The following is a 25,373-nucleotide window of genomic DNA, read 5'->3' on the forward strand; positions in this document are numbered from 1 at the left end:
TATATTTTGATCGTATTTAGGTCTCCTCTCATATCTGTACCCCTCTCTAACCCCTCCCCCCACCAAATTTCTGTACTCTGATACACATACATACTCACATACATAAAGGCCGATAGAGTCATGTTTGTGTCCCCAAATGCCCTTTGGTATAGGTTTACTCACTGGAGCCTGGTCAACCTATTAAGAATCTCACCCTTAAATGAGATTAAATCTCTTCCCAGCAGCCATTGGTTGCCAGTAGTTCCTCAGATAGGGTTGGAGTTTCTTACCCACTCCGCCTATTTATACTGGGATTTCTGGCTTACGGGGATCTTGTTCGTATTGTCAGCATTGCTTTGAATTCATATGAGTAACTGACCAGCTGTCTGGAAAACTTCTTCCTTGTGGTCATGCACCTCTTCTCACTCTCACAATCTTATGCCCCTCTTCTACAATGATCCCTAAGCCTTGAGAGGCAGAAGTTTGATATAGGATTCATATTTACGGATAAGCACTCTGCAGCTGCTGCACGGTGGCCAGTTGTGGTTCTCTGTTACCATCTGCTTTATAAGGAAGCTAATCTGGTGAGAACTGAGAGCTGCATCAATCTATGGGTATAAAAATAAGTCATTAGAAATCTGTTTAATACTCTATTTAGCAGAATAGTTGTATTAGGCTTTCTCCCATGGTCTGTGGACTGTCTAGCCTCAGTCTCCTAGGTCTGATACCAAAGTCAGGTATGAGCTCCAGCCTGTGAAGCAGACCTTAAATCCAATTAGAAAGTAGTTGGTTACTCCTATAATATTCATGTCAGTATTGCACCAGTGGGCATTTCTAACTTATTTTTTGAGACAGGGTCTCTGAACCTGAAGCATGAGATTCACCTATAGGGACTGACTGGCCCATGAGTCCCCAGGATCCTCCTGTATCCTCCTCCCCAGTGTTGGGGTTGCAGATTTGTACTGTTGTACAGCACTTACACGTGAATTCTGGAAATCCCGATTCAGGTCCTTTTGCTTGTGCAGCAAGTGCTTCCTTATTCACTGACCTAGCTCCTCAGCTGCAGGTTCATTTACCTTAAAGGGAGCTTGACGTGCTAGCTTCTCTTGGATTTCTGAAGTTGAATCTCCCCTTGTTAGGTAGGAAGGTCAGCAGGTATTACAGGTATGAAGGGCTGCTTAGCACTCCCCGTCCCTCACACCTTTCTGTTGTGACCTGAAAGATGGCCCAGAGTCAAGAACTTAGCAAGGTATAGACCTTGTCTGTGCCCTTCATCCTCCAAGGTACACTTTGATCTGATGCCTTTCTACCTGCCTGCCTTTTTTGAAGTCATGGTTTCATGTAGCCCAGGTTAACCTAGAGTTTGCTGTGTAGCAGAAGATGAGATTAAACTGATTGGCATGTAATACCACACCCTGCTTTCTGTTCTAGTTTCTCAGTCTGAAGTACATAGTTTTCTCTAAAAGGAATGGATGAAAGGTTTAATTAGGGCCTGTGGAGCAGGACACTGGGCTGGGTGATTCTGACATGACTCAGTGGTCCTCCTTTGATGACCCCTTTTTTTCTTTAAATCTTTTAAATTCCTGACTTCATATACTGAGTCCATTTAGTGATGCTCATATGTATGTGTGTTTAGAGCTGACCACTTGGGATTGGATAACCTGTCAGGGTGCTCATCTCTGATGAAAGCTGGTTCTTCCTCTCTCAGCACCCATTGACTCCCTGTAGTTCTTCATCTAGGGTAGGATCTTGTTAACTTTCCTTGTCCCTATTGCCATGTCAACTGGTGTCATTATGGAGGTCTTGTATAGGCAACCATGTTGAGATTTCATGGGTGCTGCTTCCCTGTCATGTCATATCCTATGGCTCTTAAAATCTTCTTACTCCCTCCTTGTGATGATCTCTGAGCTATAGGTGTAGGGGTTACATTGTAGATGTGATGTACCAGTGGGGACTTGGCTCTGTATGGTTGCTTATTAACTCAGTAGTTTGCCTTGTTGTCAATCGTAGTAAACTCCATCTGCTGCAGAAAGAAGCTTCTTTGATGAGGGCTGAGAGCTGCAAGCCCATGGCTGGGCTAGAGAGCCACTTTGCTGTGTTAGACCTACCAAGCCTGTATCCCAGATCCCAGGCTGACCAGAATTTCTTTCCAGCAGGAGACTACTGTCTGCAGCTCCTGTGAAGATGTCCACTCCAGACCCACCCCTAGGTGGAACTCCTCGGCCCGGCCCTTCCCCAGGACCTGGGCCCTCACCTGGAGCTATGCTGGGCCCTTCCCCAGGCCCTTCACCGGGCTCTGCCCACAGCATGATGGGGCCCAGCCCTGGACCTCCCTCCACAGGACACCCCATGCCAACCCAGGGGCCTGGAGGGTACCCTCAGGACAACGTGCACCAGATGCACAAGGTAGGAGCCTGCACACGTCACTCCTGTGCTCCTTCTCCAGACCGGCTTACCCAGGCACCTTATTGCCCCCAACACAAGGCTGCAGGAGAGCCATCCCTGGCCAGAGGCAAGAGACCTCTGAAGGAGGGAACCTGACTTGGTTCATACCCCACCCCTGGGCCTGCTCCTGTGAACAGAGGTCAGGCCATTTTTCCTTCTGAGCCAGGAGAAGTGAGTGGCTGTCCTGCCCTGAGCTGACTTATTTTTTCATTAATAAAGGAATATTGTGGGTTTTGGGCTTCACTCTGACCTGGTGGCCTAGGTACTCAAGGCAGGGCAGTAGGTGCTTGATCTGCTGAACTTGTGCTCCAGGCAGCTGTCTTTTTGTTTGCTGTTTTTGAGACAGGGTCTCCCTTTTTAGCCTCAGCTCGCAGTGTGCATAGACCACGCTGACCTTGATCTCACAGAGATCTGCCTGCCTCTGTCTCCCAAGTATCAGGATTAAAGATGTGCGCCACCAGGGCCTGCTATGCTGGTTTTCTGATCTCTTGCTTAAAGCACAGCCAGGGATACTGGCAAGTAGCTTTTCTGCCCCGGTGTGTCCCTCAGAGTTGGATGGAAGTAATACCAGCATAGCACACCAACCTGGCCCACCAGACTCTGTGGTGTGAGAGGATGTAGCTCAGGCTGGAGTCAGTCTCACCAGGCTGGCATTGCCAGCGCCTAGCACTCCTCCAGGGAGGGCCATCCCTGTGCTTGCTTTGCCCCCCTGCACAGGCCTGGTGTTCTGTTCTGTGTTTCACAGCTAGGAAAGCTATCTCAGAGGCCTAGATCCTCCCTCCCATCTGGGTGGTCCTTGTGCAGCATTTGTGCTCTACTTCCCAGAGCACAGTCCTTCCTTAGCTTCCTGTTTGCTAGGCTGTCCTGTCATCTCAGTGGAGCATCTATCTTGAGCCTTCTCTGGGGACTGTGGGTCACATGCATGTGCCCAGGTACTGCTTTACAGTTTCCTCCAGCATGGTGCCTGTATCTCCTCTGACATTTTCCCATCTCCACACATTCTACACTTCTGACAGGTGTCTATGGTATACTTGCCATGTGTCCAGCATCTTGCTAGGTGCTGTGGTCCTAGATGACAGGGACCCCTTCCTGCACAGACCTCATGCCATGCTGGGGGCAAGGCTTTGTGACTCAACACCCAACAGTACTGGGGAGCCTCCACCTCCACCTAGCCCCCCATGAAGCTGCACCATGTCTTTGTCCCAGCCTCTTCCTCTGTCACAGCAAGTAATAAGCTTTGGTATCAGTTTTCTTCATCACCTGTTGGCCTGTGAGTTTCTGCAGAGCAGGATGCTTGTTAACTGGGGCTTTACTCAAACATACAGATCTCAGGCAGCATCTCCTTCCCAAACACTACAGCATTGTGTTGGGGGTGTATCCTCTGCCAAGGACACCATGTGTCACCTCATCCCCTCATGTCAGCATCCTACCAGTGTCACCCTGGCCTCAGATATGGGGCATCTTTGCAGCAGCTCTTTCCATGATGGCAGCTGCAAAGGCACCAAGGACAGTGGGTCTCTGAATGCTGTCCCAGTCCTTGTGGGCAGACTTTTCTCCCTGGCCCTCTCATTTATAGTCTCCAAAGATAAGGATCTTCTTTCCCATATTCATGGTCAGTCTTAGCACAGGGACAGATAGCCTGGTTTCCAACCAAGACACCCTGACCAGAAGCTTTGGCGAGCATCCTTTCCTTGTGGGGTTTCAGTGCCTCCTGAAACAGCGCACATCTCTCCTAGCTCCCTCTTTAGCTGTCCCTTTACCTACAGGCCACCAACTCCCAAGTGGCCACCTTCAGATACAGATGGCATGCTGAATATGTTTTCTAATACCCCAAAGCTGTCATGACCAGGCCTTGAGTTCAGCCCACTGGCCCTGTTGGGGTTTCATTAGACACCGTGGCAACATTAGGTGGATGTGTCTGTGGTCTTTCCCTGTGGTACTTTGTTGTTCCACCTCTTCTGTGTCCTTTGCCAATCCTGTCTTTGTTCCTCTTGTAGCCCATGGAGTCCATGCATGAGAAGGGCATGTCTGAAGACCCACGCTACAACCAGATGAAAGGGATGGGCATGCGGTCTGGGGCCCATGCAGGCATGGGGCCCCCACCCAGCCCCATGGACCAGCACTCCCAAGGTACCATCTGGGTTGCTTTCTGCCTTGTGTTGGTCATGCACATGAAACACAGAACCTACTTTCCTCAGTGAGGCTCCACAGTTGAATTCCCAGGGGAGCCAGGACAGCTGGGCTCTGGAGACACCTTGACTCAGGCTGCCTGGGGAGGAGTGACTAGTGCTCAGTATGGCTGTCTTGTCTTGGAGCAGTCCTGGAGGACAGAACATGGATGGAATGGTTAATCAGCATGGGGTGTGAGATGAGGGCCCCACATGGTGGGCCCAAGGGCTAGCATGCTGCTCCAGTGGCCTCATGACTTTACCTTAAACAAGGGGGCTTTTCTGTAGGGACAGTTGACCCATGTAACAGATGACTTGTGGAGCCCTTCCTTTCCCCAGGGGTGGCCGGCTTGGGACCTCATGGGAATGACATAGGAGAAAGGGCCTGGTAAGAGGAGGATGTGTAGTCCACCCTGCCTTGAAGGAGGACAGGCTGGAGGGAGCATGGCTTGCTGTCTCAGCCTTAGCATTAACCATCTGCCCTCACTGAACATGACTGCAAGCTGCTCATGACCAGGTGGGCTGCTAAACTGAGGCTGTGAATCAGCTGCCACCCTCTCGGTGTGTATCTGGGCTTGCTAGATGGTGTGGCTATGACTTAGCTATCATAGATGCATGCTATCCAGTGACCACTTAACTAGCTTTCCTTGTAGGTTACCCCTCACCCCTGGGTGGCTCTGAGCATGCCTCCAGTCCCGTGCCAGCCAGTGGCCCTTCCTCAGGCCCCCAGATGTCATCTGGGCCAGCAGGAACCCCGCTGGATGGTGCCGACCCCCAAGCCTTGGGGCAGCAGAATCGAGGCCCCACCCCATTTAACCAGAACCAGCTGCATCAGCTTCGAGCTCAGATCATGGCCTACAAGATGCTGGCCAGGGGCCAACCCCTGCCTGAACATCTACAGATGGCTGTGCAGGGCAAGCGACCAATGCCTGGGATGCAACAGCAAATGCCAACGCTACCTCCACCTTCTGTGTCTGCCGCAGGACCTGGGCCTGGCCCTGGCCCTGGTCCAGGACCAGCACCTCCAAATTACAGCAGGCCCCATGGTAAGGCCCACATCCCTGTCTCTGGGGTGGGGAGGTGCTCAGTGTGGGTGAAAGTGGCAAGAAACCCTGACTCCCTGGCAGTACTTAGAGCTGCTGAGACAGGCAGGGCTCTGTCAGAGTAAATGCCCTTTCTTTATCTCCCCTGTACTGGAGCTTAGGGCTTGTTTGCAGTGGTGGGTGTGTTCCGTGGACAGATGGGCACAGCTGGCAGGTGTGAACATAGTGGTGTTGGTTTGTTTCCCTGAATGTAGGTATGGGAGGACCCAACATGCCTCCCCCAGGACCCTCGGGTGTGCCCTCCGGTATGCCTGGTCAGCCCCCTGGAGGGCCTTCCAAGCCCTGGCCTGAAGGTAAGTTCCATCTCTTCATGCCATGGCCTACTGTCCTGAACTTGCACTGTACACGTGCTGCAGTCTGCTGCATGCCTCGTGTTCCCTTTGTCCTGTGGTTGGGAATTGTCCTGCAGTCTCCTTATAGCAATAGTCAGCATAGGAGAAGAGGATTGGGTCTGTGATGGAACTCCAGGAAACAGCCAGGTGTAGTTGTGAGCACAGACAAGCTCTCTGAGGATAAGGTGCTTCTGAGTTTGGTCTTCTTCCCTAGTAAGAACACTGCAATGGAGGCAGGTGGTGGGCAGAACAGTTTAGCAGCTTATTGCTGGTGCTGACGACTCTGTGTGGCCTTGTCCGCAGAGGCTCCAGAGACCTCTGTAAAATTTAGCTGGGCAGCAGGTATTTCAAGGTCTACGTCTGGGTTGGGGCGGTGGACATGCCTGCCCTATTGGGGTGTGAGGGGGATCACTGAACATTGAAATGGGGTTTATTTGGACCTGGAGTAGAGCTTCATCTGTGGGAGAAGCCATCTAGGACCCCCAGTGAATGGATGCCTGATATGCAGATAACAGTGATACTGTGTATTTCAGTACACTACCTGTGATAAAGTGTAACTCATAGAGCAAGTAGAGATAGTAATAACAACTAAAGATAACATTGTAAGGGTGTTCTTGCAGAAGACCCTGGGTTCGAATCCCAGCACCCACATAGCACCTAACAGCTGTCTGTAACTCCAGTTCCAGGGGAGCCAACAGCCTCTTCTGTCCTCTGCGGGCATTGCATGATACGGGCACGCTTACCTACATGCAGGCAATACACGTATACACATAAAATAAAAATAATAAATAAAAATTTTAAAAAATTGTAATAGAGTAATCTGTTTGGGTGCCAGTCTCTCACAGTAGCTGGGACTGAACTTACCCTTGTGATGCTGTGCTGTGAGCCATCTTGCAGGCATTGATTTGGGGTGTAGCTGTTAAGAACAGCATGCAATTGAAAACTTAACAAGTGCTTGTTCCTGGAATCTTCCATATAATATATTTAGACTCTTGTTAACTGAGGGTATAAGGTAGAGACATTGCTGAAGGGGAAGGGCGAGGAACCTGGGGACTGGAGAGATGGCTCAGCAGTTAAGAACACTGATTGCTCTTGCAGAAGACCCAGGTTTGAATCCCAGCACCCACATGGCAGCTAACAGCTGTCCTTAACTCCAGTTCCAGGGGATCCGATGGCTTCTTCTGTCCTTCGTGGCCATTGCGTGACACGGGTGCACTTACCTACATGCAGGCAGTACACTCATAACACATAAAATAAAAATAATAAATAAAATATTTTTTTAAAAAAGAAAGGAACCTGTTGTTCCCTTGAGGCTAGGCACAGAAGGACTCAGTACTGCATCATGGATTAAGGTTGGGACACCAGAAGACTGAGCACGAGGGAGGGGTGTCTGGGTGTGGCCCGGGTGAGAGATGGGAGGGCAGCCCCATGGGCCCCAGAGCTCAAGCCGCATACTCCACTTACCTCTCCCCAGGACCAATGGCCAATGCTGCTGCACCCACGAGCACCCCACAGAAGCTGATCCCCCCACAGCCAACAGGCCGCCCTTCACCTGCGCCCCCTGCTGTCCCACCTGCGGCCTCACCTGTGATGCCACCCCAGACGCAGTCCCCGGGGCAGCCGGCCCAGCCTGCACCCTTGGTGCCACTGCACCAGAAGCAGAGTCGCATCACCCCTATCCAGAAGCCCCGGGGCCTGGACCCCATAGAGATCCTGCAGGAGCGGGAGTACAGGTGAGGCACTGGACACTACACTGTCCGCCGTGAGTGCCGGCACAGGAGAGCAGTGCCCATCCCAGCTACAGAGCTTGCTGTGGTTCCTCCCACACAGCAGTGTGATGCCTGCTCTTACAGCTAATTTACATCAGTTCCTTTCCCTAGGTTCAAATTGGTTCATTCCTGACATTAGCCGTTCACCCATGCCCAGTCTCCTGTTCTTCCCTCTCTCAGGCCCAGTCCTGCCCAAAGACTTTGCACAGGCTCTGGCTTCAGGCCTCGCTGCTGAGGGTACCTTCTCATAGAAGCCCTTCCTGGTCTCACTCCGTTCCCTCCCTGTTGCCACCAGTGTTTACAGCCTTTCTCTTAATGAGTCTCTGAGCTGGAGCAGAGCAACAAGTAGCTTTGTTGGCCCCATTCAGTGCTAAGACTCCACACCAGAAACTGCCTTGGGCACCCAGTAGTTGCTTCACAAATAAGTATGGGAAGATGGAGCCAGGGGGCTTTTCCTACATAAAGTTGCTAGGGTTTTGAGGAATCTCCTCAATTTAAGACACTGAGGCCCATGGTCTAAGTAAATTCTCACAGCCCTGTGTCTCACACTGGGCCTGGAATGGAGATGCCCCAGACCAGCTCATGTGACATGAGCACCTAGCTAGGTCACTATTTTGTAGTTTTCTTTTCTACTGCTATGATAAAACATTGACGAAAACATCTTAGGGAAGAAAGGGTTTGACTTACACTTCCAGATCACAGTCTAGTGCTGAGGAAGGTGAGGACAGGAGCTCCAGCAGCACTGAAGCAGTGACCATGGAACAACACTGCCAACTTCTCCCTGGCTCACACTCAGCCCAGACCTAACCTGCCTAGGGATGGTGTTGCCAACAGTGGGCTGGGCCCTCCCATATCCGTCATAAGTAAGGATAATCTCTCAGACATGGCCACAGGCCCGTCCAATGGAAGCCGTTTTTCAGTTGAGGTTCCCTCTTTCAAGGTGATTCCAGGTCGTGTCAAGTTGACACAGTCACCGTCACTCTGGTCCCTGCAGCCCTGTCCTTAGGAACACTCCAGCTGCTTGCCTGTGCTCTGTGTTAGAGCTGGAATCCTTTTCTGTGGTATCCTCTGACTTAGGGCTGGGCCGGGCCTGCCTCCCTCCTTCAAGGGCCCGATTTCTTCACAAGCTCCAACTTTATTTTTTATTTTTATTGTTTGGTCTTTTTGAGACAGGGTCTCCCTTGTAGCCTCAGCTGGCCTGGAATCACTATGTAGGCCAGACTGCCAGAGATTGTGCTGCCTCTGCCTCTCAAGTGCTGGGATTAAAGGTGTACACCACCACGCCTGGCAACAAGCTCCAACTTTAAAGACAGACTGTTGGCTCCTTGCACATGGAAATACCTCACCATCTGTCCTTTCCCTATCTCTGTGTCCAGGCTGCAGGCTCGCATCGCACACCGAATTCAGGAACTTGAAAACCTCCCTGGGTCCCTGGCTGGGGATCTGCGAACCAAAGCAACCATTGAGCTCAAGGCCCTTCGGCTGCTGAACTTCCAGAGGCAGGTGGGTCTGGAGGCCTTGGCTCAGGGGTAGACAGTTTTGTCTGCTAGTGGGGATGCCAAAGTTCCAAGAGCAGGGATCATCTAGGGTACCTGAATGATTGAAGCAACCAGGAGCCCACATGAGTTAGCTCACTGTCAAGGCCCAGATCATCCCTTGCACACACAGGTGTGGGCTTCTGAGGCAGCCAGAAGGAGACTCATAAGGAGGGGCTCTTCCTGAGGGTGCTGTGCTTTTACAGAATACCTCAGGAATCATGTTGGGTGTGGCAGCCTGAGCGGTCAGCTGTGTTTCCTGCTCTTTGCCTGCCCTACCCATGGGTGCCTCCCAGGTTTCCTGGTCCCCTCCAAGCAGTGAATGACACCCCTTCATGATGCCCACCCAACATGTGGTCATCCCATGTGAGTATCATCACTGTCTCCTTTTTCTCCTCCCTAAAGCTGCGCCAGGAGGTGGTGGTGTGTATGCGCAGGGATACAGCCCTGGAGACAGCCCTCAATGCCAAGGCCTACAAGCGCAGCAAGCGGCAGTCCCTGCGTGAGGCCCGTATCACCGAAAAGCTGGAGAAGCAGCAGAAGATCGAGCAGGAGCGCAAGCGCCGCCAGAAGCACCAGGTGTGTCTGCCACAGCTCACAGCCAGGTGCCCGCCTCACATCTGCACACTGCCTTGTGACTCCCTTCCACTCAGTGCAGCAGCACTCTGGGCATGCATTGTGTTGGTAGATAGGCCAAACAGGGGAGGACAAATATTTTCACTCAGTCAGTGAGAGAGTGGAAGAGAAGAAGAGCTTAGCCAGTGTAGACAGCAGGGCCTGAGAGGCATTGGGGAGGAAAGGCTTATCCTCAGTGGCTGGAAGAGTGAGGGAAGACCCCTTGGGGCACAGGAATATTTTGCTGAGTGAAGAAGCCAGGAAGGGACTGAATGACAGGAAAATCTGTAGTCAGGTGGACTTTGGGTGAATCTACTCTTTTGTTCTCATTTGTTTTGTTAGTTTTTTTCTGAGACTGAGTCTTGCTATGTAGACCTGGCTAGCCTGGTACTCCCTCTATAGCCCAGACTAACCTTGAACTCAAAGTAGTCTTGTAGCCTTAGCCTCTTGTACACCAGTATGCCAGACTTGCTTGGTCATTTGTGTTTTCTACGTTTTTAAAACAATGACTATTTATTCCAGGCTTGTGGTATAAGCCTGCAATCTCAGGGGCATCATAAGTTTAAGGCCATCCTAGACCTGAGATAGAGTGACTCAGTAGCAAAGTAAGCACTTTACTAGAGCACACACAGGGCCCTAGGTTCTGTTCCCATTATCACAAATATTACTTTTTAAAAATATTTTATTTTTACTTTATGTATATGCATGTATTGCCTGCATGTAGGTAAGTGCACCCATGTCATGCAATGCCCGAGGAGGACAGAAGCGGCTGTCAGATCCCCTGGAACTGGAGTTACCGACAGTTGTTAGCTGCCATGTCGGTGCTGGGATTCGAACCCGGGTCTTCTGTAAGAACAGCCAGTGTTCTTAACCATTGAGCCATCTCTCCAGCCCCCACAAATATAAAATTTAAAGTCACTGTTCAGTACTTATAATTCCAGCCCCCACCCCCGCCCCGGTGTGTGTGTGTGTATGTGTGTGTGTGTATTAATCAAGAGTTAAATCACTGTGCTAATGAGAAGGCTCAGGTAAAGGTGCTTGCTAAGCAACCCTGTGTTCAGTTCCCAGAATCCACAGTGGAAGGAGAGAGCCAAGTTGTTCTCTGCCTTCTACATGCATACTGTAATCACACAATAATAATAAAATTTAGTAGCCTTTCAGTAGAATTTAGACTCATTGGTCTGTTTTTCAGTATTGTTGAAACTTGATTTTTAATGCCTACAGTGTTTTTTTTTTTTCTTGGTCTTTTTGAGACAGGGTCTCCCTGCAGCCCCAGCTGTCCTGGAACTCACTATGTGGACCAGGCTGGCATTGAACTCACAGAGATCTGCCTGCCTCTGCCTCCCGAGTGCTGAGATCAAAGGTGTGCGCCACCACGCCCAGCCCGCCTACATTTTTTTTAATCTTTGGAATATGTTCCAGTTTTTTATAATTTTTGTTACTGTTTCTCTATTTGGGATCAAGAACCACAATTTCGGGGCTGGAGAGATGGCTCAGCAGTTAAGAGCACTGACTGCTCTTGCAGAAGACCCGGGTTCCATTCCCAGCATCCACATGGCGGCTAACAACTGTTCTAACTCCTGTTCCAGGGGAATCCAAAGCCCTCTTCTGACCTCCGCGGCATTGCACGACATGGGTGCACTCCCAAACAAGCAGGCAAAAAACTCATACACATAAAAAAAAAAAAAAAAAAAAAATTTAAAAAAAAAAAAAAAAAGAACCACAATTTCTTCTGCTTTCTTGAGACAGGTTCTCACTGTGTAGGCCAGGGTGGTTTGGAACTCTTGTTCCTTTTCCCTTACGTGTCCCAAGTGCTAGGACATTAGGTATGTACCACCACAGTCAGCTCATGGGCTGATTTTCAACTTTTCAGACTTAAAACTTGGCCTGGGATAGGTAGTCATAGCAACTGAACACTTAATATTATGTGGACAATATTCCTCCAATCCTTTTTTTTGTTTTGTTTTGTTTTGTTTTGTTTTGTTTTCTGAGGTGCTTAAGTAGAATCCAGAGCTTCATGAATTAAAGGAGTGCTCTACTGCTGAGCTACATCCCAGCTCTAGAGCTTCTTTTGTTATTTATTTATTTATTTATTTATTTATTTATTTATTTATTTATTTCTGTTCTCAGTTCTGTTATTTATTTATTTATTTATTTATTTATTTATTTATTATTTATTTATTGTTTTTTGAGATAAGGTCTCCCCAAGGCTGTACCTGGAATGGAACTCCCAGAGATCCTCCTACCTACGTTTCCTGAGTATTGAGACTAACAGAGTGTTGGAACTAATGACATGGGCTACCACAACTGCCATTCCTGTGTTTTTAAGCAAGCTGTGTACTTGGTTGTGTCTGCATGGGGAAACATTGCAACCATTTCCTGTGCATGTCTCTGCAGGAATACCTCAACAGCATCTTGCAACATGCCAAGGATTTCAAAGAGTATCACAGGTCAGTCACAGGCAAAATCCAGAAACTCACCAAGGCGGTGGCCACCTACCATGCCAACACTGAGCGGGAGCAGAAGAAAGAGAATGAACGGATCGAGAAAGAACGAATGCGGAGGCTCATGGTAGACATGTCTTCTTGCTTTTGGTCTCTATGTGCTCGGGGTATAGTGAGTGCTGGGTCCCTCGCTTAGGCCTGTGCTTCCATGTTCCGTGGCTTGGGTTAGAGGTGGGGTTGAGGGAAAAGCCAGCTTGGCTTTGGGATGCAGAGGCCTGGGCTTGGCTTCCATTTCCTCTGACCATTAGTGCAGATTCACTGTGTTCTCTGAAGAAAGGAATGGGATCACCTGCCCTGGGTCTTCTGAGAGCCACAGAAGGTCATAAAGGCCTCCCAGGGCTGGAGAGTGTCTCAGCAGTTAAAAGCACATAGTATTCTTTCAGAGGAACTGGGTTCTGTTCCCAGCATCCACATGGGGCAGTTCGCAACCTCCTGTAACCACAGTTCCAGGGGATCCCACTCCCTCTCCTCAACTCCGCAGGCACCTGTACACATATCTATATACGCTTAGGCACTCATGCATGCACATAAAAAAATAACGTTCAGAATTAGTCTAGCTGATCATTTAGTGATGATGGAATTGTTGGATGAACAGATAGTGACATCTTCCCTGGGTTAGATCCTGGTTTGTGTACTAGGGACACAGGAGGGAACAGAACAGTCCCATACTAATGTGACTTGTGCTGCCCTTAAATAAGCAGAACACACGTGGTGGAGGATAGAGACAGTAAGGTGGCCAGGTATGAGCATGTATGAAAATGGACTTGGAGTAGAGGCTGAGGGACAACCCAACACACCATGCAGAGATCTGTGGGAAGATCCCACCAGAGGGAAGGAAATGAAGCAGGACTCCAGGCACAAGATCTCAGGCCCTAGAACTTCGTGATACAGGGATAGGATAGAGTCAAAGAGCTTGTAAAGTCAGGTCACACGAGGCCCTGCAGGTCATTGGGAGGGTAGTGAATAGGTGTCCCGGGAGGGTTTGTGTTGTGGATTCTCCCACTCCTGTTCTAAAGGGATGGGTGGGCACTGCAGCTGGGGTTTGTGGGACCTAGATCAGGTGTGGAGAAGGACTGGGATTCAGGGAGTGTTTAGAGGACAGGGACTTTAAAACTCACTTAGGCTTTACGAATGGCTTGTGGTAGAACCTTTGTTCCTAGATGATGGCTTTGGGATCCAGCAGTGAGGAGGGGTGGACAGCACTGAAAGGGAAGCAGGTAGTGTGTGAGGCTCTGAAGCCCAGTGTAGGGCCGATTGCGTGCTTGTGATTGTTCCTCTGCAGCCCTCAGGGACTCTTGCTGCCAGGCTTGATGGGTGTGGCACAGTGCATATTCCTGCCAGCCAGTGCCCCTCTTGCTTTTGTAGGCTGAGGATGAGGAGGGCTACCGCAAGCTCATCGACCAGAAGAAGGATAAGCGCCTGGCCTACCTCTTGCAGCAAACAGATGAATATGTGGCCAATCTCACGGAGCTGGTGCGGCAGCACAAGGCTGCCCAGGTTGCTAAGGAGAAAAAGAAGAAAAAGAAAAAGAAGGTATCAGGTCCTGGCTGGACGCAAGCCACCTAAGATGTTGGGATAGATGCAGGCTCAGCGGACTCGTCCTTCAGGCTCTGCTTGTGACACTGTCTCTCTTACTTGCAGAAGGCAGAAAATGCTGAAGGACAGACACCTGCGATTGGACCAGATGGTGAGGTGAGGAAGCAGGGCTTTCCTGTGGAAATGCTATCCAGCCCTGTGTCTTCTCAGTTTGTTTTGAAATTTTTTTAATTGTTTAATTTGTTTGCCAGTATGTGTGGCATGGATGGCATGAGTGTGGAGGTCAGAGGACAACTCCTTGGTGGGGGGTGTGGTGTGGATTGGCTCGCTCCTTCTATGCTTTCCAACTCAGTCCATCATACTTGGCAGCAGGGGCCTTTCCCTGTTGAGCCATCTTGTCAGCCCTGTTTGTATTTTTATTTTGAGGTAGTGTACCATGTAGTCCTGTGTTGGCCTTTAACTCACCACATAACCAAGGATGTCCCTGAACTCCGGATTCACCTTCCTCCATCTTCTGAGTGCTGGGATTTGAGTCATATACCAACATGCCTGGCTTGAATTCTTTAAAGACTTTTTTTTTTTTTTTTTTTGGTCTTTTTGAGACAGAGTCTCCCTGTAGCCCCAGCTGTCCTGGAACTCACTATGTAGACCAGGCTGGCCTTGAACTCACAGAGATCCGCCTGCCTCGGCCTCCCAAGTGCTGGGATTAAAGGGGTGCACCACCACATGTGGTCTGTGTTGGACCTTTTCTGTAAACAGAGTACGTTGTCCATGTGATGGCCCTGTAGCTCCATGTTTTGGTGTGCATTTACTAGAGAAGCCAAGGTCATTCTGTGCTATAGTGGTCACAAACAGAAATCGGGTAAGCATACAGCACTATTCAGGGTTTTTTTGTTTTGTTTTGTTTTGTTTTAAGAGACTAGCTCTTGCTATATAGCCTAGGCTGGCAGTGAACTCATGATTCTCCTGCTTGAGCCTCCTGATTGTAGGATTACAGGCATTTGCCACTATGCCTGGCCTTATTTATTTATTTATTTACTTATTTATATTTATTTGGAGACAGGTCTTCTATATCCCAGCCCCAGGTGGCCTCAGGCTCCCTATGACCTTCAGCTTTTAAAAAAACTTATTTATTGTTATTCTACAGGGGTGTGTGTGTGTGTGTGTGTGTGTGTGTGTGTTATAAGTCAATTTTGTGGAGTCACTTCTCTCCTTCTAAAGGATAGCTTCCTGGAATTGGTTCTCTTCTATCATGTAGATCCTGGGGATCAAACTTATAATATCAGGCTTGTTAAGAATTGTCCTTACAAGGCTGGTAGTGGTGGCGCATGCCTGTAGACCCAGCACTTGGGAGGCAGAGGCAGGCAGATCTCTATGAGTTCAAGGCCAGCCTGGTCTACATAGTGAGTTCCAGGCCAGCTGGGGCTACAGGGAGACCCTGTCTCAAAAACACCAAAAAAAAAAAATCAAAACAACAAAACCAACCAAACAAAAAACCCAGAAGTGTCCTTACCCAGCCATCCAGCTTTTTTTTTTTTTTTGGTCTTTTAAAGACAGCGTCCCCCTGTAGCCTCAGCTGTCCTGGAACTCGCTATGTAGACCAGGCTGGCCTCGAACTCACAAAGATCTGCCTGCCTCTGCCTCCCAAGTGCTGGGATTAAAGGTGTGCGCCACCACGCCCGGCTAAGATTAGTTTTTATTTTTAGATTTCTTTGTATGTTTGTGGGGCTTTGTGCACATGCCTGTGGTGGCCAGAAGAGGGCTTCAGATTCCCTGCAACTGCAGTTAGAGGTGGTTTTGAATCGCCTGATAATGGAAGCTTGGAACTGAACTTTGGTTTTCTGCAACAGTGGCAATTCTTTTAACCATTGAGCCATCTTTCTTGCACCAAGTTGTTATTATTGTAGCCCTGACTGGCCTGGAACTTGTTATGTAGACCAGGCTGCCTATAGCTCACTGAGATCAGCCTGCCTTGGCCTACCAAGAGTGCCACCATGCCCAGCTCATTTGGCTTTTTAATACAAGATCTGTTAACTAGGCAAGTCTTGGATTTGTGGACTCAAGACTTGAAATAGCATGAGCCGTTTTGCCAGCCATTATTTTCATCTTAATTGCTTTGTTTTTCCTGTGAATCTTCATGTAACCTTAGCCTTCCAGGCAGCTGATGCTGTAGACATGTGCTGCTTTACAGTTGATGACTTCAGTTTTGATATAACTCCGCTTTTTATTTCTAAAATAATGATGGACTTGGCTAAATACACTGCATGTCTACTCTGAGTAGCTGCTGCATACTCCTAGACAGTCTCCCAGCTAGATTTGAGCCTTTGCTTTTAGTTCTTCTTTCAGAGAATGTGTTCCAAATGCTGTGTTGTGAAGTTACTTGGGGTGACTCTCCCCTTCTCCCTTCAATAGTGTGGTTTCTTTGTCCTTGCTCATTTCGTGTATTCATTTGGTTCATGCACTGCAAACTTGGTTCCAGGAGCCAGCATTAGGCAGCACTGGCCATTCTGAGAGGGTTTACCACCCACCCACACTGTTCCCACCACTCCCTATAGGCAGCCAGTCTCATTCTGTGCACCATTCTGTGTGTGTGTGTGTGTGTGTGTGTGTGTGTGTTTGTGCGCTCCTGGGGATTAAACCTGAACTCAATACCTTGTGCTTACTAGGCAAGCATTCTTTCTACCACTGAGCTAAAGTCCAGCCCTCAGCACACTCATTTGGAAAAGATGAAAGAAACAACAAAACCCACAAGATAGGTGAATCACATACCTGTGATTCCAGCACTTAAGAGGTTGAGACAGAAAGACCATAAGGCTGTCCTGGGTTGTATAGCAGAAACTTGTCTTAAAATAGTAACAAGAAGAACATGTCAAAAGTGTGAGGGGCTGGAGAGATGGCTCAGCAGTTAAAAATACTGACTGCTCTTAGCTGGGCGTGGTGGCACACGCCTGTTGTCCCAGCACTTGGGAGGCAGAGGTAGGCGCATCTCTGTGAGTTCAAGGCCAGCCTGGTCTACATAGTGAGTTCCAGGACAGCTGGGGCTACAGGGAGACCCTGCTTCAAAAAAAAAAAAAAAAAAAAAAAAGTACTGACTGCTCTTGCAGAGGCCCCAGGTTCAGTTCCAGCACCTAATAAGACCTTCCAGAACTCCAAGGGTCCAACACCCTCTTCTGGTCTCTGCAGACACTACACATACTTGTTGCACATATGCGGGCAGAACACATATCCATGGGAATGAAGCTTCTGGGATTAGTGCTGTGTGCCTCTGTGTCTGGTCCCTACAGCCCCAGGATTCCTATTCCTAGCCTTACCTCTACTTTTCATCATGGAGGGGCAATGTGAGCTTCTTGTTTTCTGACAGGGTGTCTCTTTGTAGTACAGGCTGGCCTCCATCTTCTTGTGCTCCTGCCTCAGCTTCCCTGGAGCTGGGATTTCAGGTGTGCATCCTCATGATGTTCTAGGCCTGGCCTTTTTTGTGTGTCCAAGAAGTTGGGGATCCTTGTGTTGTAACAATGGTTCTGTTTCAGCCTCTGGATGAGACCAGCCAAATGAGTGACCTCCCTGTGAAAGTGATCCATGTGGAGAGTGGGAAGATCCTAACAGGCACAGATGCCCCAAAAGCTGGGCAGCTGGAGGCCTGGCTGGAGATGAACCCAGGGTAAGTTGGGTATCTTGGTCTATTTGAGGCCAGGATTCCTTGCTGATGGGCACCTCTTTCCTGGGATGTGGTGGTTACCTTTGGTGTGGGCCAGCTTGCTGGAGTGAATCTGCTGACTGTAAGGAGGGCTGTGTTCATACATGGCATTTTGTCTAGGTATGAAGTAGCTCCAAGATCAGATAGCGAAGAGAGTGGCTCTGAAGAGGAGGAGGAGGTAAGATGCCCCTTCTGCCCTTTCCAACCCCAAGGACTATCCTCCCCATTTGTGCCTATCTGTGCCCTTTGTGCTGACTGGGCATGGTGTGACAGAGCATCTAAGTCCTGAGCTTGCCTGGAATGTACTACAGAGTTGTGCTGATGTGTATGAGAGCCACGTCACATGTGACTGCTTCTACTTGAGACGACTCAGCTTGAGTCCTTTCCTCAGTTGCCTTAGCTACGTTTCAAGTGTTCAGCATCCCTCCTCTGAACATCCTCCTCTGAGCTCCTTCCCCCTCCTCTCAGCATCCTCCTCTAAGCATCTGCTCTCTTGAGTACCCCTCCTGAGCATTCTCCTCTAAACACAGCTCCTCTGAGTACCCTTCCTCTAAGCAACCCCTCCTCTGAGCATCTTCTCTGAGCATCCTTTTCTGACCATTCTCCTAAACAACAGTCCTCTGAGCATCTTTCTCTGAACATTTTCCTCTGTGTGCTGCTTTTTCCCATTCCTGATCCCCAAGCACCCTATATGTTGTTGCAGCCGCTTGGAGCCACACAGCATTGTCCCATTTAACACTTCTGCTTCCTCCTTGAGATTTGTGTTCCCCTCCCTGGGGCAGGCCAGGAACTCCAGTTCATAATCCTCTCTTTCCCAGCACTGTTAGGCAGCTTTGCTTACCATTTGGTCCAGCTCTTCCTTATGGAGTTGTAATGTTAGAAAGGTGACTTTATCTGTTTTTTTGCTTGCTTTTTGAGACAGGGTCTCCCTGGAGCCCCAATTGGCCTGGAACTTCTCACAGAGGCTTGCCTTTGTCTCCTGAGTGCTGGGATTAAAGGCGTGTACCACACACACCCAGCTAGAAAGATGGATTTTGGTTTTTATATTTTGGAGTATTGAGGGCCACCTGTCAACTGTGTAATGAGTCTTAGGTGAACACACACACACACACACACACACACACACCACATTTTTGTTTTGTTTTGAGACAGAGTCTTCCTGTTTTGCACAGATTGGCCTGTAACTTGTACTTGTGTGCCTCCTGCTTCAGCTAGGATTGTAGCTGTGCAGAATCTTGTCTAGCAAATAACATTTTGTTCTAATCTTTTTTTTTTTCTTTTTTTTACTATTTTATTTACTTTTTTTTTTTTTTTTTTAATGTGTATTGCCTGCGTGTAGGTAAGTGCACCCGTGTCGTGCAGTGCCTGTGAAGGTCAGAAGAGACTGTCGGATCCCCCTGGAACTAGAGTTACCAACAATTGTTAGCTGCTATGTGGGTGCTGGGATTCGAACCCAGGTCTTCTTCAGGAACAACCAGTGTTCTTAACTGCTGAGCCATCTCTTCAAGCCCAACATTTTGTTCTAATCTTTAACAGCTTTATCGAGCTGTAACTTAAATAAAGTATATCTATCGAAAGTGCAGATTGTTTCTTAGTGTAGTCAGGGAATTGGTGGAACAGCACCTCACACTAGTGTTAAAATGTCTCAGTTACCCCAGAAAGCAACCCCTGCATCTATAAGCTGTTCCTCTGCCTCTAGCTCCAGAAACCCACAAAACTTTGTTTTCATTTTGAGGTTTTGTTGAGTGGGTCTCCCAGTATGGCCCAGGCTGGCCTCAAACCTGCCATCCTCTAGTTGAAGTCTCCTGAGTTCTGTAATTTGATGGGCACCCAACCTCTAGATTTGAACACCCTCTACAGATGGACTTAGGATGCCATTGAATCATCAGCACTGGGCTTCTTGTCATGAGGCATGTTTTTGAGGGTCAACCATGTGTCCTGTTCATAAGAACTTGTTCCTTTCTATTCCTGTCCTGTGTTTCATTGTGTGGCTATGCCACATTTTGTTCACCCATACACCAATGGATGGGCACTTGTGTTTCCATTGTTTACTATGATGAATAATGTTGTGAACATTCACAAACGTGTTTTTGTGTGGACATATGTTTTCATTTTTCTTGGGTAGATACCTAGGAGTGGAATTGCTGGGTCACATGGTAAGTTTATGTTTACCTTTTTAAGAAACTGCCAAACTGTTTTTCAAAGTGGCTGTACCATTTCACGGGTGCCAGTTTCTTCATGTCCTCACCGACACTTGGTGTTGTCTGTCTCTTCAGTTATGGCCATTTTAGTGGGCATATGCTGGTATCTCATTGTGATTTGGATGTGCATTATCCTAGTAGGTAGTGATGTTGAGCATCTTTTCATATACACATTTCCACCATTGGTATATCTTCTTTAATGGAAGTCTCTCTAAGTCTTCTGCCTGGTTTTAATTAGGTGGTCATCCTAATGAGTTCTGAGTCCTTTATTCTAGCCACACAAGTCTGACCCTATGTATAATTTGCAAATACCTTCTTCCAGTGTGTTTTGTTTCTCTCTTCTGTGTCTGTGCATGCACATCCATATGTCTGAGTGTGTTGGTGCAGGCACGCATATGCCACAGTGTGTGTGTGGAAGTCAGGACAACTTAAGTTTGCCCTCTGCCTTATTTGAGGCAGGGTCTCTGGTTCACTGATGTGTGCTCTGGGCTTGCTGGCCCACAAGCTTGTGGGGAATTGCCTGTGTCTGCATCCCATCTCAGAATCGGAGCACAGGGATTACAGAGCTTGATGCTAGTTCTGGGGATCCAAGTTTAGGTCCTCGTGCTTGCCTGCAAATGCTTTACCCACTGAGTTGTCACCTCAGCCCCAAAAGTTGTCTTTAATAATTTCTTACGGTCTTTATAGTCCTGTAGCATTGGTAGTGATGACTTCAGTTGGTTTTTTTTTTTTTTTTTTTTTTTCAAATTTGTCACTCAGTTTGTTGATTGATCTAGGCTTAGGTTATTGGTGTGAATTTGTTGTGCCTTTTAAATATATGTAGTGTTGAAACCTGGAAACTTTAGGTATCCTTGAGCTGCAGAACTTTGGTTCTGCTTTGATTTTGAGGTGGTTGCTCACTGTGCATAGCCCAGGATGGCCCTCAGTCTTGATAAACTCCTGCTTCTGTCTCCCGAGAATTGAGAATGTAGTTTTGTGCCTGGACACCCAGCTTCATAAAAAGGTTATTGTTCAATTTTATTTTTTCTCTGCTGGGGATCAACGCTAGAGCCTTGTTCATGCATTGTATAGTTCATAAATTTTGATGAGCTTTGTTACTGACTTTTTTGTGACAGAGTCTTCCTGCAGCCCCAGCTACCCTGTAAGTCACTATGTAGACCAGGCTGACCTCAATCTCACATAGGCCTGCCTGCCTTTGCCTCCTGAATGCTGGGATTAAAGGCATGCACCACCACACCCGGCCTTTAATATTATTTTTAACTTACTATTGTATATTCATATGATTTTTGTGGCATGAATGTGGGTGCTTACATGCTGTGTGTGTGTGTAAGTTAGAGGACAAAATGGGAGTCAGTTCTCCTTCACTGTGGGTTGCTAGCATTGAATTCAGGTTGTCAAGTTTGCACAATATTTACAAAACCCCTAAGCCTCTTGCTAGTCCAACAATCTGAAATGTTTTCTAACTTCCCTTGTGATTTCCATTTTTACTCATGGGTTATTTGAAAGTGTTATCTGGTAAGTTCCCAGTTTGGTTTTTTTTTGCTTTTGATTTTCCAATTCTTTTTTCTGTGTGTGTGTGTGTGTGTGCAGGCGAACATATACATGTGTTTGTGTGCATTTAGAAGTGAGAGATTGGCTTCAAATACCTTCCTCTATTTCTCTCCACTTTGTTCTTTAAAATATTATATTTATTATTTTTTTATATGTATGGGTGTATTGCCTGCATGTATGTAAGTGTATCATGTGCATGCCTGGTGCCCATGGAGGCCAGAAGAGGCCATCCAATCTCATAGAACTGGAATTAGGAATGATTGTTAGCCATCATGTGGGTCTGGGAACTGAACCCAGGTCACTTAGTAACAGGTCCATGTAATCCGGCCAAAATCCTGTACAAGCCCTGAATGGCCTTCTCCAGCTATGACTCTGTACACTGGGGAGCAGTGCAGGTCAGAGCTGTTTTCCCGTTTGCTGAAGGAAGCACCTTCCCAGGACCCTTTTGGGTCCCCTGTGCATGGGCATGGCTCTGTTATAGTGCCTTCCCACACCATGTTGCCACATGGGGGGAGCCTGGCAACCTTGTCTGCTGCCCTCGATCTTCATCACAGCACACTTGAGGTTGGGGGGATGGAAGGCTAGATGGAAGTACCACAAGTAAATGTGCTACTCCTAACACCAGCCCACATCCCCATTCCCCAAGAAGTTAGTTGCTTCTGAAAGACAAATGTTTCTCAGGCTGTGGTAAGCCTGGCTATTATCAGAGCTCTGAGATGGACATGTTTTGTCAGTTTTGTTCAACTTCATGTCTCTTGGGAAGGAAATTTTCTTACCTCTTTGGATTTAATCACAAGCCCTGCCCCTGTTCACTTCAGTCATGCTGTGATTGTCAGGTGACTGCTGCTTCCCATTCGTTGGCACGATCCTCCTGCTTGTTCTTAATCATCTGGAATCATATTGCATGGCCCTAGGGAATCCTTGTCAGAGCTTGATTAGAACTGTTTAACACATTTTTGATAGGAAAACAATATATGAACTGCACGATGTGGGTCAGACTTCAGGCACATTTGTGGCAAGTGCTTTAGCACTGAGTTATAGAGCTGGGCCTTTTTAAATTTTATTTTGAGACAAGATTAGACTCTGTTGCCCAGATTGACCTCAAATTTACAATCTAAGTGCCTAGTAGCTGGAATTATAGATGTACAGCAGTTACATTCAATTTTTAAAAACTCTCTAGCAGTTCTATGATAAGAAAAATCCACTGTGAACCTGTAGAATTGTATGATTTGTGCAGGAGCGTATGAATGCTTGATCCTGGGACATACAGTCCTGGGTACTTAACTGATAGAGTATGCACAATCCCAGAATCATGTATGAAATCCAAAAGAGTAACTTAGAAAGCCACTTGAGTAGATGGCCAAAGAATAAAGACCTGTTTTACTAGGGCAGAAGGGTGTGGAAGCTGCTTCTGATAGCAACAGGTGCCCCAGGACACCCTTTTAAAGACCTTGCAGGCTTCTGGGAAATCAGACCATTTATAGCAACTCCAAGAGACAGGACCCACTCTGCAGGGGGCGGGGGGGAGTGAAGCTGTAAGATCTGCTTTACCTGGGGGTATGGTACCCACTCTAGGGGAACTGAGGTGATATGGCACCTCTCTTGGTAGGAGGAGGAGGAAGAACAGCCTCAGCCTGCACAGCCCCCCACACTTCCTGTGGAGGAGAAGAAGAAGATTCCAGACCCAGACAGTGACGACGTCTCGGAGGTGGATGCCCGGCACATCATTGAGTAAGGCAGTCCCCTCGTGACCTATGCAAGCTCCTGTGAGATGGCACTGGAACAAGTGGCCAGACCCAGCCTTTCCATTGTGTGCTTGTTTTTGAGCCAGGGTCTCTCTGTGTAGCCTAGGCTAGCCTAAGTCTTCCTAGTGCTGGGATTATAAGCCTGTGCCACTACGTACCCCGCCCTCTCCCTAGAAGCCATTCCCACTGTCCTCTTAGCAGCGACAATGTTTGCCTCCTGCAGATGTATCTTTCTCCGAAGGGATTTCCTATGGGAAGGGCTCATTTGGGTCATCATAAGCTCACAGTGTACAGTGGGGTGACAATACAGAGCTACCCTCTGTCTCACCTTGTTCCAGTCCCGAGTGTCATCTTCCAGAGAGAGTGGCAGTGATCATCATTCAAATTGAATCTCTTTCCTTTTTGTTGAGACACGTGTATCTGAGTGCTCTGCTGTTGTCATGTTTTCTCACCAGGCCGTTTTATCTGCACATTTGTGGCCTGTGCTCTGAAGCTGGGCATGCAAGTACCTGTTACATTTTGCTCTTGTAAGCACAGTTTCAATCAGTGTGCCAATTTTATTTATTTATTTTTTGGTCTTTTTGAGACAGGGTCTCCCTGTAGCCCCAGCTGTCCTGACACTCACTATGTAGACCAGGCTGGCCTTGAACTCAGAGATCCGCCTGCCTCTGCCTCCCCAGTGCTGGGATTAAAGGCGTGCACCACCACATCCGGTGATGTCCCAATTTTTTAAAAGTTTTATCCTTATTTTTATTTCTTGTGAATGACCTGCATGTATGTAAGTGCGTCATGTCTGTGCAGTGCCTGCAAAGGCCAAAAGAGGGCATTGGATCCCTTGGAACTGTAGTTACAAATGTTTTTTAGCTAAGAACCAAACCCAGGTCCTCTGTAATAGCAGCCAGTACTCTTAACCACTGAGCCAGCTCTCCAGCCCTAATGTGCTAAATTTTTAAAAAACTTTTTTTTTTTTTTTTTTGGTTTTTGAGGTGGGGAATGTCATGGAGCCCCGTCCTGGAACTCACTATGTAGACCAGGCTGGCCTTGAACTCACAGAGATCTGCCTGCCTCTGTTTCCCAAGTGCTGGGACTAAAAGCGTTCTCCACCACGCCCAGCTAAAAAGATTTATTTTTATGTGTATGAGTGTTCTTTGCATACATGTAAGTGCACCATGTATGTGAAGACCAGAAGAGGGCATTGATTCCCCTGGAGTTGCAGATGACATGGGTCTCTCCATGGGTATTGGGAACCAAACTCAAGTCCTCTTCAAGAGCAGCAAGCAGTGTTAAACTCTGAGCCATTTCTCCTGCTCCCAATGTGACAAGTTGAACTGGTATAGAGAAACAGGATGGAGGCCAAGCAGCCCAGGTTTGAAAATCCAAAATCTGAAGTGCTCCAAATTCAAAATGTTGCAGCATTAGCCCAGCGTGGTACTGTACACCTTTAATCCCAGCACTCTGTAGGAGGCCAGCCTGGTCTACATAGAGAGTCCCAGGCCAGGGAGACTGTCTCAAAACAGAACAAAACAAAACAACAACTACAAAGTTTTGTAGTATTTTGGATTTTCAGACTGGAGATTGCAAAATTGGTGGGCTCTCTCTAGATTTTCCATCATCTGAAAAACTCCAAAATCTTAAACACTTCCAAGAATCTTAGATGAGCAATGTTCATCATCTACCTTAAAACAGGAGAAACTCAAGGGAGAAAACACCCATTAAAGCGTTCTCCACCACGCCCAGCTAAAAAGATTTATTTTTATGTGTATGAGTGTTCTCTGCATACATGTAAGTACACCATGTATGTGAAGACCAGAAGAGGGCATTGATTCCCCTGGAGTTGCAGATGACATGGGTCTCTCCGTGGGTACTGGGATAAGGGCTAGGCTTAAGGCTCAGCAGGTAAAATGAGGGCTCTGCAAGCAGCAAGCATGAGGACTGGTATGTATATGTAAGTCTAAGACAGAAGCTCACTTTGTAGCCCCAGCTGGCCTGAAACTCGCTGTGTAGACCAGACTGACTTGAGCTTAGAGATCACCTGCTTCTGCTAACTCCAGGTTAAAGTGACAGATCCTGCCTCAGTATATAAGGTGGAGAGAATGTGAAGAAGACTCTGGCAGCCTTGGCCTTCCCACACACTGGCTCATACACACTGAATATGTCTACACACACCTAGCACACATATACATGAAAAAGAACAGA

The 25,373-nt window shown here is 47.9% G+C and overlaps 1 protein-coding gene across 7 annotated transcripts in view; it reads left to right on the forward strand.

The window, feature by feature from the left end:
- The window catches only part of Smarca4 (SWI/SNF related, matrix associated, actin dependent regulator of chromatin, subfamily a, member 4), a 95,661-nt gene that overhangs the window by 20,181 nt on the left and 50,107 nt on the right, over nt 1-25,373 (forward strand). For 3 of the 7 annotated variants that reach the window (XM_017798287.2, XM_008833554.2, XM_008833555.2), the window contains exons 2-14: nt 2,136-2,385; nt 4,422-4,554; nt 5,246-5,638; nt 5,890-5,988; nt 7,502-7,760; nt 9,173-9,299; nt 9,737-9,910; nt 12,344-12,517; nt 13,816-13,983; nt 14,092-14,142; nt 17,514-17,644; nt 17,801-17,858; nt 23,042-23,163. In XM_017798287.2, coding sequence (XP_017653776.1) covers nt 2,164-2,385; nt 4,422-4,554; nt 5,246-5,638; nt 5,890-5,988; nt 7,502-7,760; nt 9,173-9,299; nt 9,737-9,910; nt 12,344-12,517; nt 13,816-13,983; nt 14,092-14,142; nt 17,514-17,644; nt 17,801-17,858; nt 23,042-23,163 — 2,111 coding nt within the window. In that variant the 5' untranslated portion in view covers nt 2,136-2,163. Of the gene's footprint in view, nt 1-2,132; nt 2,386-4,421; nt 4,555-5,245; nt 5,639-5,889; nt 5,989-7,501; nt 7,761-9,172; nt 9,300-9,736; nt 9,911-12,343; nt 12,518-13,815; nt 13,984-14,091; nt 14,143-17,513; nt 17,645-17,800; nt 17,859-23,041; nt 23,164-25,373 lie in introns of those variants that run through there. The other 4 variants (XM_008833551.3, XM_008833552.2, XM_017798288.2 and 1 more) reach the window with 2 other exon arrangements.

This window comes from Nannospalax galili, unplaced genomic scaffold (assembly GCF_000622305.1).
Source record: "Nannospalax galili isolate Female #2095 unplaced genomic scaffold, S.galili_v1.0 scaffold1436, whole genome shotgun sequence".
Lineage (NCBI taxonomy): Eukaryota > Metazoa > Chordata > Mammalia > Rodentia > Spalacidae > Nannospalax > Nannospalax galili.